At 46.2% G+C, this 14840-nt stretch overlaps 1 protein-coding gene across 1 annotated transcript; it reads right to left on the bottom strand.

Moving 5' to 3' along the window:
* Positions 1-2142: 2142 nt before the first annotated feature.
* On the bottom strand, positions 2143-7096 carry LOC136465138 (uncharacterized). The gene is given in 8 exon segments (XM_066463995.1): positions 2143-2567; positions 2658-2850; positions 4167-4339; positions 4534-4598; positions 5318-5428; positions 5802-5879; positions 5993-6284; positions 6949-7096. Coding segments are annotated over 8 exon segments (1215 nt in total). The 3' UTR covers positions 2143-2412.
* Between the last annotated feature and the right edge of the window lie 7744 nt (positions 7097-14840).

Here is a 14840-nt window from a genome sequence, read left to right as displayed (position 1 = left end):
GTGACGATCAACGTACGTAGGGGTCGGCGGTGATGGGGCGTCCGGAGGCGGTGATGACGAGGGCGGTGTCGGTGGCTGGGCCGGGTGGCGTCGGTGGCGGCGCGAGCGTCGTGGCCGGCCGGGCCAGGGTGGAGTCGTCAGGGCCGCGTGCGCGCGTCAGTGTCGCGTGGCGTCGGGCGCCAGGGGTGGCGTGGCTTCAGGGGCGGCGTGGCGTCGGGCGTCAGGGGTGGGCGTGCGTTAGGGGCGGCGTCAGGGGCGTGGCGCGGCGTCAGGGGTAGCGTGGCGTCGGGCCGGGCCGTAGTGTGGCGTCGGGGCCCGAGCATCGGGGGCGGTGGGGGCGTCGGGGCGCCGGGCCGGGGTGGTCGGGGGGCGGCGCGTCGGCGAGCGCGCTTAGTCGGGGCATGCGGACGTCGGGGCGCTGGGGCGCCGGTGTGCGTGGCGGGCGCTCGCGAGGTGCGGCGTCGGCGGCGGATTGGACGAGCGGCGGCGGGTCTGTTAGGGCTTGGCTCGGTAGTGGGGAGGAGGAAGAAGAGGGGCCGGGGCGGGCGCAGAGGCTATATAAGGGAGAGGACCTTTAGTCCCGGGCACCACCACCAGCCGGGACGGGCGCCACCACCAGCCGGGACTAAAGGCCCTTTAGTCCCGGGCCCTGTTAACGCCCGGGACTAAAGGTCGCACCTTTAGTCCCGGCTGGTGGTGGCGCCAGGGACTAAAGGTATTAGTCCCGGCTGGTGGTGGCGCTCGGGACTAAAGGTTTTTGGAGGGCAGCCAAACTGCAGTTTCGCTGTCCGCCAATTCATTAGGATTTTAATATATTTCTTTTTACACAAATGATAAAAGGATAGTTAATTGCACAGAAAATTAAATAAAAGACATAAAAATATTTTAAAAAATATAGATTCTATTTTGCTTTATTGCACACAGGAAAATTATGTGACCTAAAGTTTTAATTTTTTTAACAAGTTTTAAAACACAATATAGTGTTTAAATTACTATTTCGATGATGCAAAAATATAGTGTTTAATTAAATTCAGAAAAAGTCTTGTGTTTCGACTGGAAATTTGTTTTTACATCATTTGAACGTGACATAGATAAAGTCGCTTTGGAAACCCATGAGAGGCCGAGGACCCGGAAGCAGTTGCCAGGTACTCTCTATACTCATTTTTTAATACACTATAAATTTCTCATTTTATAAACAAATAAAATTAAAAAAACTCTAAAATTCTCTATATCTCTAAACAATGAAGTGTGCTATGCATGCTATAAATGAATGGTGAATACTAGTTTTTAATAGCCACTTTAACCTTCCTTCATGTAAATATGCAAGCTTGAAGTGATTTTGAGCTCAAATTGCTTACAAATGAAAAAAACCACAATAAAGAACCATATATATATAGTGAACAAAATGAGATAAGACAATGATGAAACATGAGAGTATGAAGTTGATAATCTTTAGAACCGAAGAATCGACGGAGGAATCGAATAAATCGACGAAGGAATCGAAGAATGGATGGAGAAAGAGCAAGAACACTGCTTAAATTTGAACTGAAGCTCTCGGGCGGGCTCGGGGAGGAAGAAGACGGCCAGCAGGATTTATAGGGGGACCTTTAGTCCCGGTTGGTGAATTCAACCGGGACTAAAGGTCACTTTCCAGTCCCGGGCCACGCCACTAGCCGGGACAAGAGTTTTACTCCCGGTTGGAGCCACCAACCGGGAGTAAAGGTCGACCTTTAGTCCCGGTTGGTGGCTCCAACCGGGACTAAAGGTCCCCTGCCACAACGGCCTGGCGCAGGAGCCGTTGGGCAGGGACCTTTAGTCCTGGTTGGAGCCACCAACCAGGACTAAAGGTCTTTCTAGTCCTAGGCGCAATATTTCCCGGGACTAGAGCCTGGGTTGGCCCTTGGATCAAAGATCTGTTCTCTACTAGTGTGGATTTAATTCCTAAGTTCGGAGCGTCTGCAAAGTGTGATTTCCACACGTCCGCAGAGTTAAATAAGTTTGACCAACACGAACCTGGTAATGACACTCTTTTTAAGACAGATGGAGTACTCGGCAAGCAAGTAGCATTAACTAGAAGTCTATATGAGGTCTATATGAATTGAGTTCTAAGGTACAGAAAACCAGTTGCAAAATATCATAGAATTAGGTGGCCAAACATCAACACTCCATTTTACATAATATGATAAGAACATTCTATCCATAAACACAGCAGTACAAAGAACACTAATAAGAATCATGCGACATTACTCATAATAATAGTTGATTTTCTAGGTCCTTCACTCTCCAGACCATGTCACCAAAATCATATATTATTACATATACTTTATGCTTGTCCTTTGGGTGCTTAATTTAATGGCAAGGAATCCACCCTGTAATACTACAACCTAACTGATTACATTACATTACATTACATCATCCATGATAGTAATCGCTATCAGCAACATGACCAGCCTCATATAATGCACCATTCTTGGGATGTTTCAATCCACGAACACAACCATAACAATGCTTAGCATCGATAAAAAAAACATTCTTACCATTATCATATTTACTCCCACAAAGTCCACCTGAAAAAAGAATGAGAAACATTATAAATAACTTGAAATTACAGGGAAGGAAATGACATTTTGGACTTATGCTTTTAAGAACAAACCAACTGATTTTGTCCCCCTCCAGAGAAAGCACACAGGTTGCTATATAGGTATTGTGGTGGAATCGTAACTCAGCAAAGAAAAGCGCCTCTTTTGAATTTTCCTGATTTGCTTTTGCTGTAAAATTCACATGACCATAGCCGCCATTCATATCTATCATTCCACCGCTTGTGATAGCATCAATTAACTCATATTTAACCTAAAAAGGTTAAAAAAGAAAACAGATATAAAATTGTATAGTGTGTAATCAGTGACAACAATTCAACAAAAAGTAAAAGAATATTGACAATAATTGGATACTGCAATAGAGGGAAGTAACTGCGAACTTTGCAAATTACTACCTTTGGTGACAAACTTTACACTTTGACCAATATTTGGCCAACTTTTAAAACTTCAACTAGCATTGGTTGTCAAAATATTTAGAAAAATCAAATGTACATATTTGTCTTTATAGGTTTCATATAGTTAATAGTAATATACGGTGTCAGGAAATAATTAATCTATTTAATATGAATCCCATGGAGTCCACCAATGCATGACAAAAATGGGTCATTGATTTGGCGAAAAATAGTTTGGACAAACATTGGAAAGAAATTTCACTAATGCCTATTGTTAGGCACCACAACAAATATAATGCCGCGCCATGTCTAAATTTGTGCAAAAGAGGACAGCTTAGTTTGTTCCCTTGCTCAACTTGACTTTTCTGCCATTAAAAATGACCATCATTTAGATTACTACCAAATTCTACCTCAGTCGGTTAGAGAACATACTACCATGATCACAGATACAAACCCGCGAAGGACTCATTTAGTGCTCATTGAATATGGTTTCTGGAAGCATAATTAAAATTCTTTTTGCAGATTAGAATTAAGTAATTGGCTAATTGCAATTATTACTACCATTATAATGCAGTACCCCTCCATCTTTTGTTCCGTTACACTATCTCCTTTACCGGTCGATCTCTAATCTATCTCCATCCTATCACGCTACCAACCCTCCCTCCCTTGGTCCCTCCTGGTAAGGATGTAAGGTAAACCATTGGCAAAAGAACTCAAATAGTAAACTATTTTTCATTTTTACCTCGGACTGCTATTTTTTTACATAGAGGCAGCCCACCACTCCTGTACTTTCATATCCCCATGGGCCATATTGGTTCGTGCTAACCTCCCACACAAAGCTACTACAGAAGTAGCTGTCATTTCAATGCTTTTAAAAGGTAATATAAACGTCCATGTTCTACTGTTAGGAGAGTATATAATACAAAAAAACCTATATAAAACCCTTTCCAATTGCTATTTTCTGACCATTCAAGCTTTTCTCTTCTACTTGCATTACCTTTCTCTAAATGCTTGACCACAGCACCCACACAATAAAATGTTGAAGTCCTAATTTAACTTCCATATACGATCTTATATTAGTAGTAAAACACTGCGAATATAAGGCATTTTTTACAGTAAATCAAGAGCAGGCTAGTAAATGTTTATGTATATGAAAACACAACAATAAATACTTCACCTTGTTATTCTCGCTGCTGTTGTAATGTTTCAGGGCACTCACTGCATATCCATCAGATTGTTGTTGATGACTTCTCTCTTTATATATAGTGTCCTCTGCTGGTAACAAAGATTTGCAAACATCTCCGGATGCACTGATGAAGTTGTCCACCAAAAATTCGAAGTATGGATCCTCTTGGTCAGGGACGTAGCCAGCGGTGGGGCTAAGGGGGCTTCAGCCCCCCTACCCATCCTGAGCACGTGGAGTTTTCCTAAGTCACCCCTTAAAATTTTATGCATACATGTATTAGGTAGGAGGGGCTAAGGTTAAGAGAAGATAAAAAAAACCTCTATTCTTTTGTTCAGCTCCTCCTAAATTTTTTTCTGGCTTCGTCACTGCTCTTGGTCGTTTGATGAATGCTATTCCTCAATATCAGAACCAAAAGTTGGCAACCTGTATCCAATGAAACATCATGTATAGTTTTCATTTTTCATGCACAAAGGAACTATTGAAATAGAACAAGTTGTTTAATGTGGTATGGTCATGCGTAGCATCTTATTCTTTGAACAAATCGGTTGACTAATTTATTTTGGCTTGAACACAGATCAATCCTCTGTTAGTTCATACAATGTTACAAAAAGCCCAATAAAGCCAGAGAATAGGGCAAGGCAAAGTATTCCCATAGTTTAGTGAAAAGGTAAATTATACAGAGAACTCTACCAGCTTAAGATTGGACCCTTTGTAATACTTTTTCTCGAATACGCACAAGTGTTGCGTATCCCTGTATTAAGAGGGACAAAGATACCAAAATTTGTTACATGATGCTCATTGAGGACCGCACTCAAGTACTAATGGACTAGGTTCTATTGAAAATAGACACAAACAACACACTCAAGAGCTAACACCACCAAGACACCGCCGACCTATGACCTTTGTGATGTGAGCATTAGTCTTGCTAGTGCTCTTTATATAAAAAAAAGAGTCTTGCTGATGCATGTGTTATGAGATTTCAGATTTGGCTAGCCAACCGCCCAGCCCTACCTTATCGGGCTAGCCGAATGTGTCAAATAGAAGGGGACAAGGCGTGGCGCTAAAACAAGCCAGACAATAGAAGCTTTGATGATGCATACAACTACTGTCTACTGAGGTGAGAAGAGATATTCAGCTTACACTGGAGGCCTCTATCAATCGATGGTGGTGGCAATTGTGGTGATGTATCACCGGACGGAGATGTAGGAGTAGTGTCCAATTCTTGATCCTCTAGTATGGTGAGATGAGGAGGACTGGTTGAGGAGATGGAAACGTTGAAGGCGATTAATAATAACAAAAACAAAAGTAAAAATAAAAAAACTGGAGAATAATGACAGTTTAGTGGAATGAAGTTTAGGCCATGTTTAGTTCCAAAAACTTTTCCCAAAAAGTGCTACAGTAGCCATCACATCGAATCTTGCAATACGTGCATGGAGTATTAAATGTAGACGAAAAAAAACTAATTGCACAGTTTGATTGGAAATCGCGAGACGAACGTTTTGAGCCTAATTAGTCCATAATTGAATACTAATTGCCAAATAAAAATAAAAATGCTACCGTAGCCAAAATCCCAAACTTCACCCAACTAAACAAAGCCTTAGAGAGAATGCTGTCGCCTGCTCGTACCTGTCCAATTCAAAATCAGATTCCGATCCTGATACCTGCTGGGCTTGGGTTTTGGGCACCGTACCAATGCCATTAACACTGGCATACACACACAAGATGTCAGAAACAGGAACACGTCGTAGAAATCAGAACCCATCATAGTACGTACGCTGGAGGAGGAGGAGGAGGAGGGTTATAATTCTTCAGCTTACCGAACAGGTGGCGGCGGGGCAGTCTTGGGAGCAGCCGTCCGGCCTGGCGAGCGGCGGCGGCAGGAGCGGATTCTGGTTCTGGCTGGCTCACGTCGCTTGCGGGAAGGAGCGCCGGTGCGGGATTGGGGGCGATTCTTGCTCTCGCGTTTAGCGAGAAAAGGTAAGATGAGGGAGCGCAGAAAATAAGGTGCTGTTTTATTGGCCGATCGGTCGGCTCCGATCCGGATACCAAAATTAATTCCTCGTCGTCGTATCGAGTCCGCACGCGGCACGTCGATCGGTCGGCCGGGTCCTGGTTAGTCCCGCATGAGCGTGACGTTACAGCTTACAGATCCGTGTATTGCTGCAGTGCTGCGGACCGGGCTCCTGCCGTGTTGCTGCAGCCTGCAGGCCGGCGCGGCGCCCGGCAGGGCGGCAGGCCCCTGTTAGTCACGGATACGACCGTGATCACCCGATCCGCGACGGCGAGTGTCGCAGGGGACAGGTGGAGTCGCGGAGAGGCCCGGCAGGTGGAAACTCAACGGACGCTCGACGATCACGGACACATGATGATACTTTTTCACTAGAGGTACCAGTGACACTATCCGCTGAGGGATGGTATGCACGTACACATGAATTTTAGGAGCGGCACATGGGTAGGAAATGGTGCTCATCCAATCCAATAGAAAATTATTTTACTTCCTACATGTCCCTTGATCCATACCATGGTCGTATCATTTGCTCTCTTTTCTATTTGCATGCTAGGTTCCACAAGTTTTTTTTGAGGGAACTGCTAGGTCCCACAAGTGATGCCTCATGCCTGCGACGACACGAGAGCAATACCACAACGGAGTTGCTAGCGCCCGGACGTCCCATCCGGGCGCTTAGCGTCGGACGGTGCAAATTCCCGCTGAAACGTTAATATGTAAATAAAAAAAATCATGCACCTCATCAAACTTATCTGTACGCCCGCCCGCCTGACCCGCCACCATCCACGCACCCCGCCCCCATCCCCATCCGTTCACCCCGCCCCCGCATGCACACCCCTGCCCTGTCGTGCCCACGACCGCCGCCCCCAGCGGGCCGCGCGGCACGTCCGTCGGCCTCCGGCTTGCCGCGCCCCATTCCCCAGAGCCCCCTAACTCTCCGAACAACATGAAACATGTACAACATGAAACACTTGAATGCAATATACGTCTAAAATAGATGAAACATCTGGAACATACACTTGCAACATATGTGTAAAAACTTATGCAACATCCAGATAGAATGCTTTCAACTTGCAACATGAAAACACTTGATGCAAGACTAAAACAGATAAAACATTTTGGAATATACTGTTGCAACATATGTGTGAAAACATATGCAACATACGTCTAGAAATAGATGAAACATTATGAACAAACGCTTACAACATGCCTCTGAAACACTTGCAACATGTGCAACATTCTCGATCTACTTTTGCAACATCCATATGAAACAATTGCAACATACATCTGAAACGTCTGAAACACTTAAAACATATATATACAACATAGGGGAGGGGAAGACTGGGCTAGTCGACTTCTGTTGTCGGGATCTGAGACAGCAGCGAGCGGTTGCGCGCAGCACCAGCACCATCGGTACCGGGCCTGGCTCGGCGGCGATAGTGGGGGATGGGGGTGAGGAGTGCCATGGCCGCCGATGTGGAGGGAGCTCGATCACCGGGGTGAAAGAGGGCGCTACGCCGGGGTGGGGGAGAGCTGCCCACTCCCCTGTAACACCACTACGCCACCTCCATGAATCTCGCTCATGCTCCATGGATCTCGCCGGGTGGGGAAGAGGGCCACCGGATCCGCAACATTGGGGGCTCCCTGTGGGTGAGGACGCCGGGGTGGGGGAGGAGGACGCCGGGGTGGGGGAGGGCGCGCGCCGGGGTAGGCAAGCAAGAGAGAGAGAGAGAGAGAGAGAGAGGAGAGCAGCAAGGAAGCCTGAGAGAGGAGCTCGTTGGGCAGGCGACGCCTGCGGAGCGAGATGAGGTGGCCAGGAGTTGATTTTATTTTTTTCTTTATTTATAGGCGAGCGGGGCGTGCGGCAGTGAGGTAAAGTTATGGTGCACGTCACACCACACGTCTGGAGAGGAGTCACTGACGTCGGACGTCTTATTTGTAGCATTACCAATACCACAAAATCAGACATAGGCCCTCGTTTTGGACATCACTGCACGCTATGGTCAGTCTAATGGGCTAAAAACCCATATGTCTAGTTCTAGTTGCGACTCGCTTGTGCAAACCATGCTCCCCAAATGACACGAAAGGCCTTGTTTGGATGTGTATGTATTCATCTCAACCTACATGTGTTGAAATGGATTGGAGTGGAATTAAATAAGTTTCATTCCAATCCACTTCAACACGCGTGGATTGAAGTGGATACACATGTATAAAAAAAGCCTCAGTAAATGACACAGTATAGTTGCAACTCGCTTGTGCACATCACGCTCCTCAAACGATGCCTATCGGCCTAGTTGTGACTCGCCTGTGCACACATCATGCTCTCCAAATAACGGTCAGCCAACCGTGCTCCTCAAATGACTGTCAGCCAACCTGTTTGGTTTCTCACCATCATTACATTTCTTCGACAATAGTCTTCTCATACTATACGACACCCAGTTTTGTTCTGCAAGATACTTCATAAAACAACTCATGGCAACAAATACAAACTCAATTAGTACTCCAAACAAATACAAACTCAATTAGTACTCCATTGTTTCGCCACTTAGCTGTCTATAATAGTAATTGCTTATGGTAATGACAAAGTTGCGACACTAGACTCGAGATACAAAACTCCAAGGGTGCCCTCATGAAAAACAATAGTGTTTGCTCATGGCAATATGACCGATATTATATAGTTCACCATTCTTTGGATGCTTAAGCTGAGGATCGCAGGCATAACAATTTTGTTTATCAACTGGCAAACCCTCCAAATAGAAGTTGTCATATTTGGTGTCACGAAGCCCGCCTAAAAAGTAAATAAACTGTCACCACTTGCAATTAAAAAAACACAAACTTATGAATTTTATGGTTCAGAACTAACCAATTTTCTTAATCCCTTTGAAACAAATAACACAGGTTGGTTCAGGGGTGACATGGTCCCAGCGTAGCTCTGCAAAGAAAAGCTTCTTCTTTGCATTCGGTTGGTTTGCTTTTGCTGTGAAGTTCACATGACTAAAACAGCCCTCCCTAATCAACATATCATTACACATGGTAACATTGATTAACTCATATTTGATCTGAAGTGTTGAAAAAAAGAAAAAGAAAATAGTTAAGAGCAACTAGTAGCTTATAATAACAAATAAAACATTTAACAAATGGTAAAAAAATATCAGAAACAGGAGTTGTAATTAGAATACTACTCCCTCCATTTCAAATTATAATTCGTTTTGACTTTTCTAGATACATATATCTTGTTATGCACCTAGATATATATCATGTCTAGATACATGGCAAAAGCAATGTACCTAGAAAAGCCAAAACGGTTTATAATTTGGAACATAGGGAGTATTAAATTGCAACATTTTGTGATCGCAACAAAAAGAAAATTGTTGATGCATTAAATTAAAAGTTCAATGTAGTCTGCTTGTCAACAAATATGTGTCCTGTATGTGTGATCCTATATTACCAAAATTTTGAGATTAAAAAAAACCAGTAAGGGAAAAACATTGCCACGGACATGAACTTAACAGATGTGAGTGCTATTAGACACATAACAATGGCTGTCTTGTCTGACTTAAGTTTGGAGCTAGATTATTACAAAAGACATACAAAGTTCTGCAGAAATACATGGTGAAAAACTTTGGTAAGATCAAAGCAATTTATGACCCTGTAGATCACGACGGGGACGGCTCCATGTCGTTACTCTGTTCATCACTGGCGCTGTACGCTGATGTTGTCAGCTGGTCGTGACGCTCCATACCGTGCGGCGGGCGGCATGGTTAACGGACACCCCCGCCGGAGGCCATACGGGGATTAGGTAGCACAACGCCTGCACGCCCGACGTTGTTGGCGACGTGTGCCCTTAGGTATGGCCCGTCGTGGCTGCGGGTCACGTCAGGACACGCCTACTCCCTTTCCGGTGTCAGGAGTTTGACCCAGGATCCGTACTCTAAGACCCGTAGTGGTTGGAGGCGGTACGGACCCTGTCGGCGAGGTAGAGTCCCCCTTCGAGGGGTCTGGCGAAGCGAAGTCTCTGCCCGAGGGACCTGACGGAACGGAACCCACGTCCTCAGGGTCGGGGCCCATCGTAGCCCGCGCCCTTGGGGTCAGGCCAGACGGAGCCCGCGTCCTCGGGTTTGGGAGCGACGTAGCCCGTGCCCTCGGGGTCGGGTGAAGCGGATCCCGCGTCCTTGGGGTCGGACGTGATAGGGCTCTCGCCCGAGGGTTCGGGCGAGATGGATCTCGCGCCCTCGAGGTCAGACAAGATGGAGCCCATACCCTTGGGGCCGGGCGAGACCAAGATACGCTCTTGACTATTCGAGGGAGTTAGCGTTCGTAGCCATCAACTTCCTTCTTTCGGGTATCCCTAATCCTGATACCCGACAGTAGCCCCTGAGCCTACGGAGGAGTAGGATACTCCTTTGAAGGCTTTTTTAGACGGAAGGATTCTGAGGGTTTTGATCTCCCTTCGCGGCCCGTGGGATGTCTTGGTAGGGTTGCGATTCCTCTCTGTTGTGATCAGACTCCTCGGGAGCATGCAGCTGCGGGGCTCGGAGGGTCGGAAAGGATTTCTCTTGATTCCGATCCCTCCCTAGGATTCGATCGATCTGTCATTGATATGCGACCGCGTACTCGGTATCCTTGCGAGTCCAACTTCCCCTGAGCCCCTGCTCGTTATAGGGGTCCGGTCGAGGGGTCAGCTCATCTTGCAATCGGCCTCCCTCACGCATTTTTTTATAAAACAGAGGGGTTGAGCCGTGCCATGTTTTTCTCGATAGACGAATCATGGTGCTCGGTGAGCTGTTAACAGGCTAGTTCGAGTAGGGCCCCGGCTTCCTGTTCATGGGGGTTCGGCATGCGTCAACTGGTGACCGACTCTAGATTCCTGACGGCCAGTCCATATAGTTCTCGGGTCTGTTCGACCAGTCCCGAGGGCTCATTGCCTTTCTTTGAGGAAAAACCATGGACCGTGCACCAGCCAAGACTCAAACATGGGTCGGAATGCCCGTGGCACTCGTGCGCCTGGGTACTGGCCGCTAGCGGGCCCATCCTTAACCACCCCTCACTCTAAAGGTGCCCGGAGCAGTTGTGAACCCATCGATGGGCCAACCTTCGAACTCCTGGGCCTTAATGGGCCGTGGGAGCGTTTTTGGCTTCGTATCCCCTCTTACCTGTGGCAGTTCCCTACCCATTAAGGGGGGGAGCCACTGCCTGACCCGCCATTCGAGGAGCAGCCAAGAGGTGGCATGCACATGATCCCCAAAAAGATGATGTGACAAGGAACGACAGGCGCGCCAATCTAGGCGGATGGTTCGCCTCCTGCTACACTTTCCCTTATAAATAGCGGTCGTTCCCTTCACCTTTCGATATGTGTAACCTGTAACCTCACCTTCTTCGCTTCTTCGCCATCAGCGTTTTAAATCTTTCGCCCTCGCTCTTGCGCCACCAGCGAAATCCTTGTTCCTCTGACCTTGCTCTTCCGCCGTCAGCAAAGCTTTCGTTCCCCCACATTTGTCTCCCATGGAGTTGTGGTATTGCTCCAACGTCACCCATGTGCTCACGGAGGGCCTTGTCAAGTGTGACCTTCTCTACGGGAGGACCGATGCAGCAGAGTGGCTCGTGCCTAGTCGTGAGGAGGTGCCAGCGCCGCCCGACGGCTACGTCATGTCTTTTGCCGTTTTGCACCCTTCCACGAGCGCGGGCTCACGATTCCTCCCACCCGTTCTTTCGGGGGCTGCTGCACCACAACCAGATCGAGATGCAGCACCTGAACCCAAATGGGATCTAGCACATCGCGGCCTTCATCACGCTGTGCGAAGGGTACCTAGGAATCGAGCCCCACTTCAAGTTGTGGAGATACTTCTTCTCCATCTCCTTACAAAAGAACAAGAAGAGGGACGCGTCGGTGCCGATGGGATGCGCGAGCATCCACCTTTGGGGGCACAGAGCGGCGGAGTACATGCCCTGCTGAAAGGTCCTAATGGCTAGAGGCGGGGTGAATAGCCTCTTAAAAATTTCTATGACAACACTTAGCAAACCGGTTAGACAATTATGAGGCGAAGCAAGTGTTGCGCTAGCCCACTAAAAATGCAAGCCACCTACCACAATTCTAGTTTCTATAGTTTCTAACCACACAATGGCTATGTCACTATACTAAGTTAGTGTCCTCTCAAAGGCTAACTAAAGAGCCACACTAACCAAACTAACAAGCTCTCACAACTAGCTACACTAAAGAGCTTCATAACTAGTTTGCGGTAATATAAAGAGAGTGAGCAAGATGGCTATACCGTCAAGTCGAGGAGTGAACCAATCAATCATAAGAATGAATACCAATAAAGACCAATCACCTCAGAATCAAATGATGACACAATGATTTTTACCGAGGTTCACTTGCTTGACGGCAAGCTAGTCCTCGTTGTGACGATTCACTCACTTGGAGGTTCACGCGCTAATTGGCATCACATGCCAAACCCTCAATAGGGTGTCATACAACCAACACAAGATGAGGATCACATAAGCCATGAGCAATTTACTAGAGTACCTTTTGACTCTCCACCGAGGAAAGGTCAAGAACCCCTCACAATCACCACGATCGGAGCCGGAGACAATCACCAACCTCCGCTCAACGGTCCTCACCGCTCCAAGTCGTCTAGGTGGCGGCAACCACCAATAGTAACAAGCAAATCCTACAGCAAAACATGAACACCAAATGCCTCTAGATGCAAACACTCAAGTAATGCACTTGGATTGTCTCCTAATCTCACAAAGATGTTGAATCTATGATGGAGATGAGTGGGAGGGCTTTGGCTAAGCTCACAAGGTTGCTATGTCAATGCAAATAGCCAAGAGTGTGAGCTTGAGCCAGCCATGGAGCTTAAATAGAAGCTCCCACAAAATAGAGCCGTTGGCTCCTCAGTCGACTAAAAAACGGGGCGACCAGACACGTCGGTCAGATTGACCGGACGATGGACCTCAGCGTCCGGTCACACGATGCATGCCACGTGGCCCCTGCTTCAAACGCTGATCACCCGATCTTAACGGTCATCAGTACATTTAAGTTGTGACCAGACATGCTGCTTTGAAGTGACCGGACGCAGGACCTCAACGTCCGGTCATTTCTAGTAAGCATCCAGAGACGATTTTTCACGATCGGACACGTCCGGTCACCCTTGACAGGACTCACCCAGCATCCGGTCAGTCACCCTCTTCACTCTGTGCTACCACATCGGTAGGACCGGATGCACCCTATCAGTGCCTGGTCACTAAGTGACCCAGCATCCGGTCGAAGACCGATGCCAGCGTCTTCACTGCTTCCACTGACCAGACGCAGGACCTCAGCGTCCGGTCACTACGTGACCAGCATGACTAACTCATTTTCAACTCTATCTTCTTCACCCTTGCTCAAATGTGCCAACCATCAAGTCTCACCTTGTGCATATGTGTGTTAGCATATTTTAACAAACATTTTCAAGGGTGTTAGCACTCCACTAGATCCTAAATGCATATGCAATGAGTTAGAGCATCTAGTGGCACTTTGATAACCGCATTTCGATACGAGTTTCACTCCTCTTAATAGTATGGCTATCAAACCTAAATGTGATCACACTCACTAAGTGTCTTGATCACCAAAACAAAATGGCTCCTACCACTTATACCTTTGCCTTGAGCCTTTTGTTTTTCTCTTTCTTCTTTTCAAGTCCAAGCACTTGATCATCACCATGGCAACACCATCGTCATGTCATGATCTTCATTTTCTTCACCACTTGGAGTAGTGCTACCTATCTCATAATCACTTTGATAAACTAGGTTAGCACTTAGGGTTTCATCAATTCACCAAAACCAAACTAGAGCTTTCAATCTCCCCCTTTTTGGTAATTGATGACAACCATTTTACAAAGATATGAATTAAAATTTAATTGAATCCATGTTGCTTGCCCAAGCAAATTTACCATATGTAAAAGGATATGGACAAGTTTCATGAATCATATATGGTAGCAATTGCTCCCCCTACATATGTGCTAAGAGTTTGGATTGTAGCTTGCACATATGCTTAGATACGAAATATAGGAGGCAATGTCTACCAAATGATGCTAAGGTATAAAAGATGGACCTTTGAAGCATGATACCAATTGGAGTGCACCAATATACCATCCTTAGCACCATGATTAGCTCGATACCACTTGGAAATGAAATCACTAGATAACCTATGCATGCTAGTTTTTTATTTCATCACCTACAACTAGCATACACCACTCAAGCATGGATATTGAAATTTAAAACTTCTGCCATGCAAGCAAACATATGAAATACACATTCAAATGCACCATACAAGTTCATGAGCTTGCTCCTCCTACTTGTGTACTCAAAATTTTAATTGACCCCTTTCCTTTATCATATCTCTCCCCCTATATCAAATTCTCCCCCTATCACTTATATCTTTGTTTTTCTCCTCATGTACTAATATCACTAATATCTTTGTTTTTTTCCTCATGTACTATTATCACTAATATCTTTGTTTTTCTCCCCCTTTGTAATCAATGACCACAAAGGTTCAAAATGTAGATAGGTTGAGATTATCAATGTCAATCAATGGGGTGAGGATCATTTTCCCAAATTTGGTCCAATCTAGAATACTTGCCAAAGACATTTAACTCGGTTTGATCCAAGGACACGCTTCT

Source organism: Miscanthus floridulus, chromosome 7 (assembly GCF_019320115.1).
Source record: "Miscanthus floridulus cultivar M001 chromosome 7, ASM1932011v1, whole genome shotgun sequence".
Taxonomy (NCBI): Eukaryota; Viridiplantae; Streptophyta; class Magnoliopsida; order Poales; family Poaceae; genus Miscanthus; species Miscanthus floridulus.
Note: the sequence above shows the minus strand (reverse complement) of the source record. Positions and strands in the feature narration are given on the sequence as shown.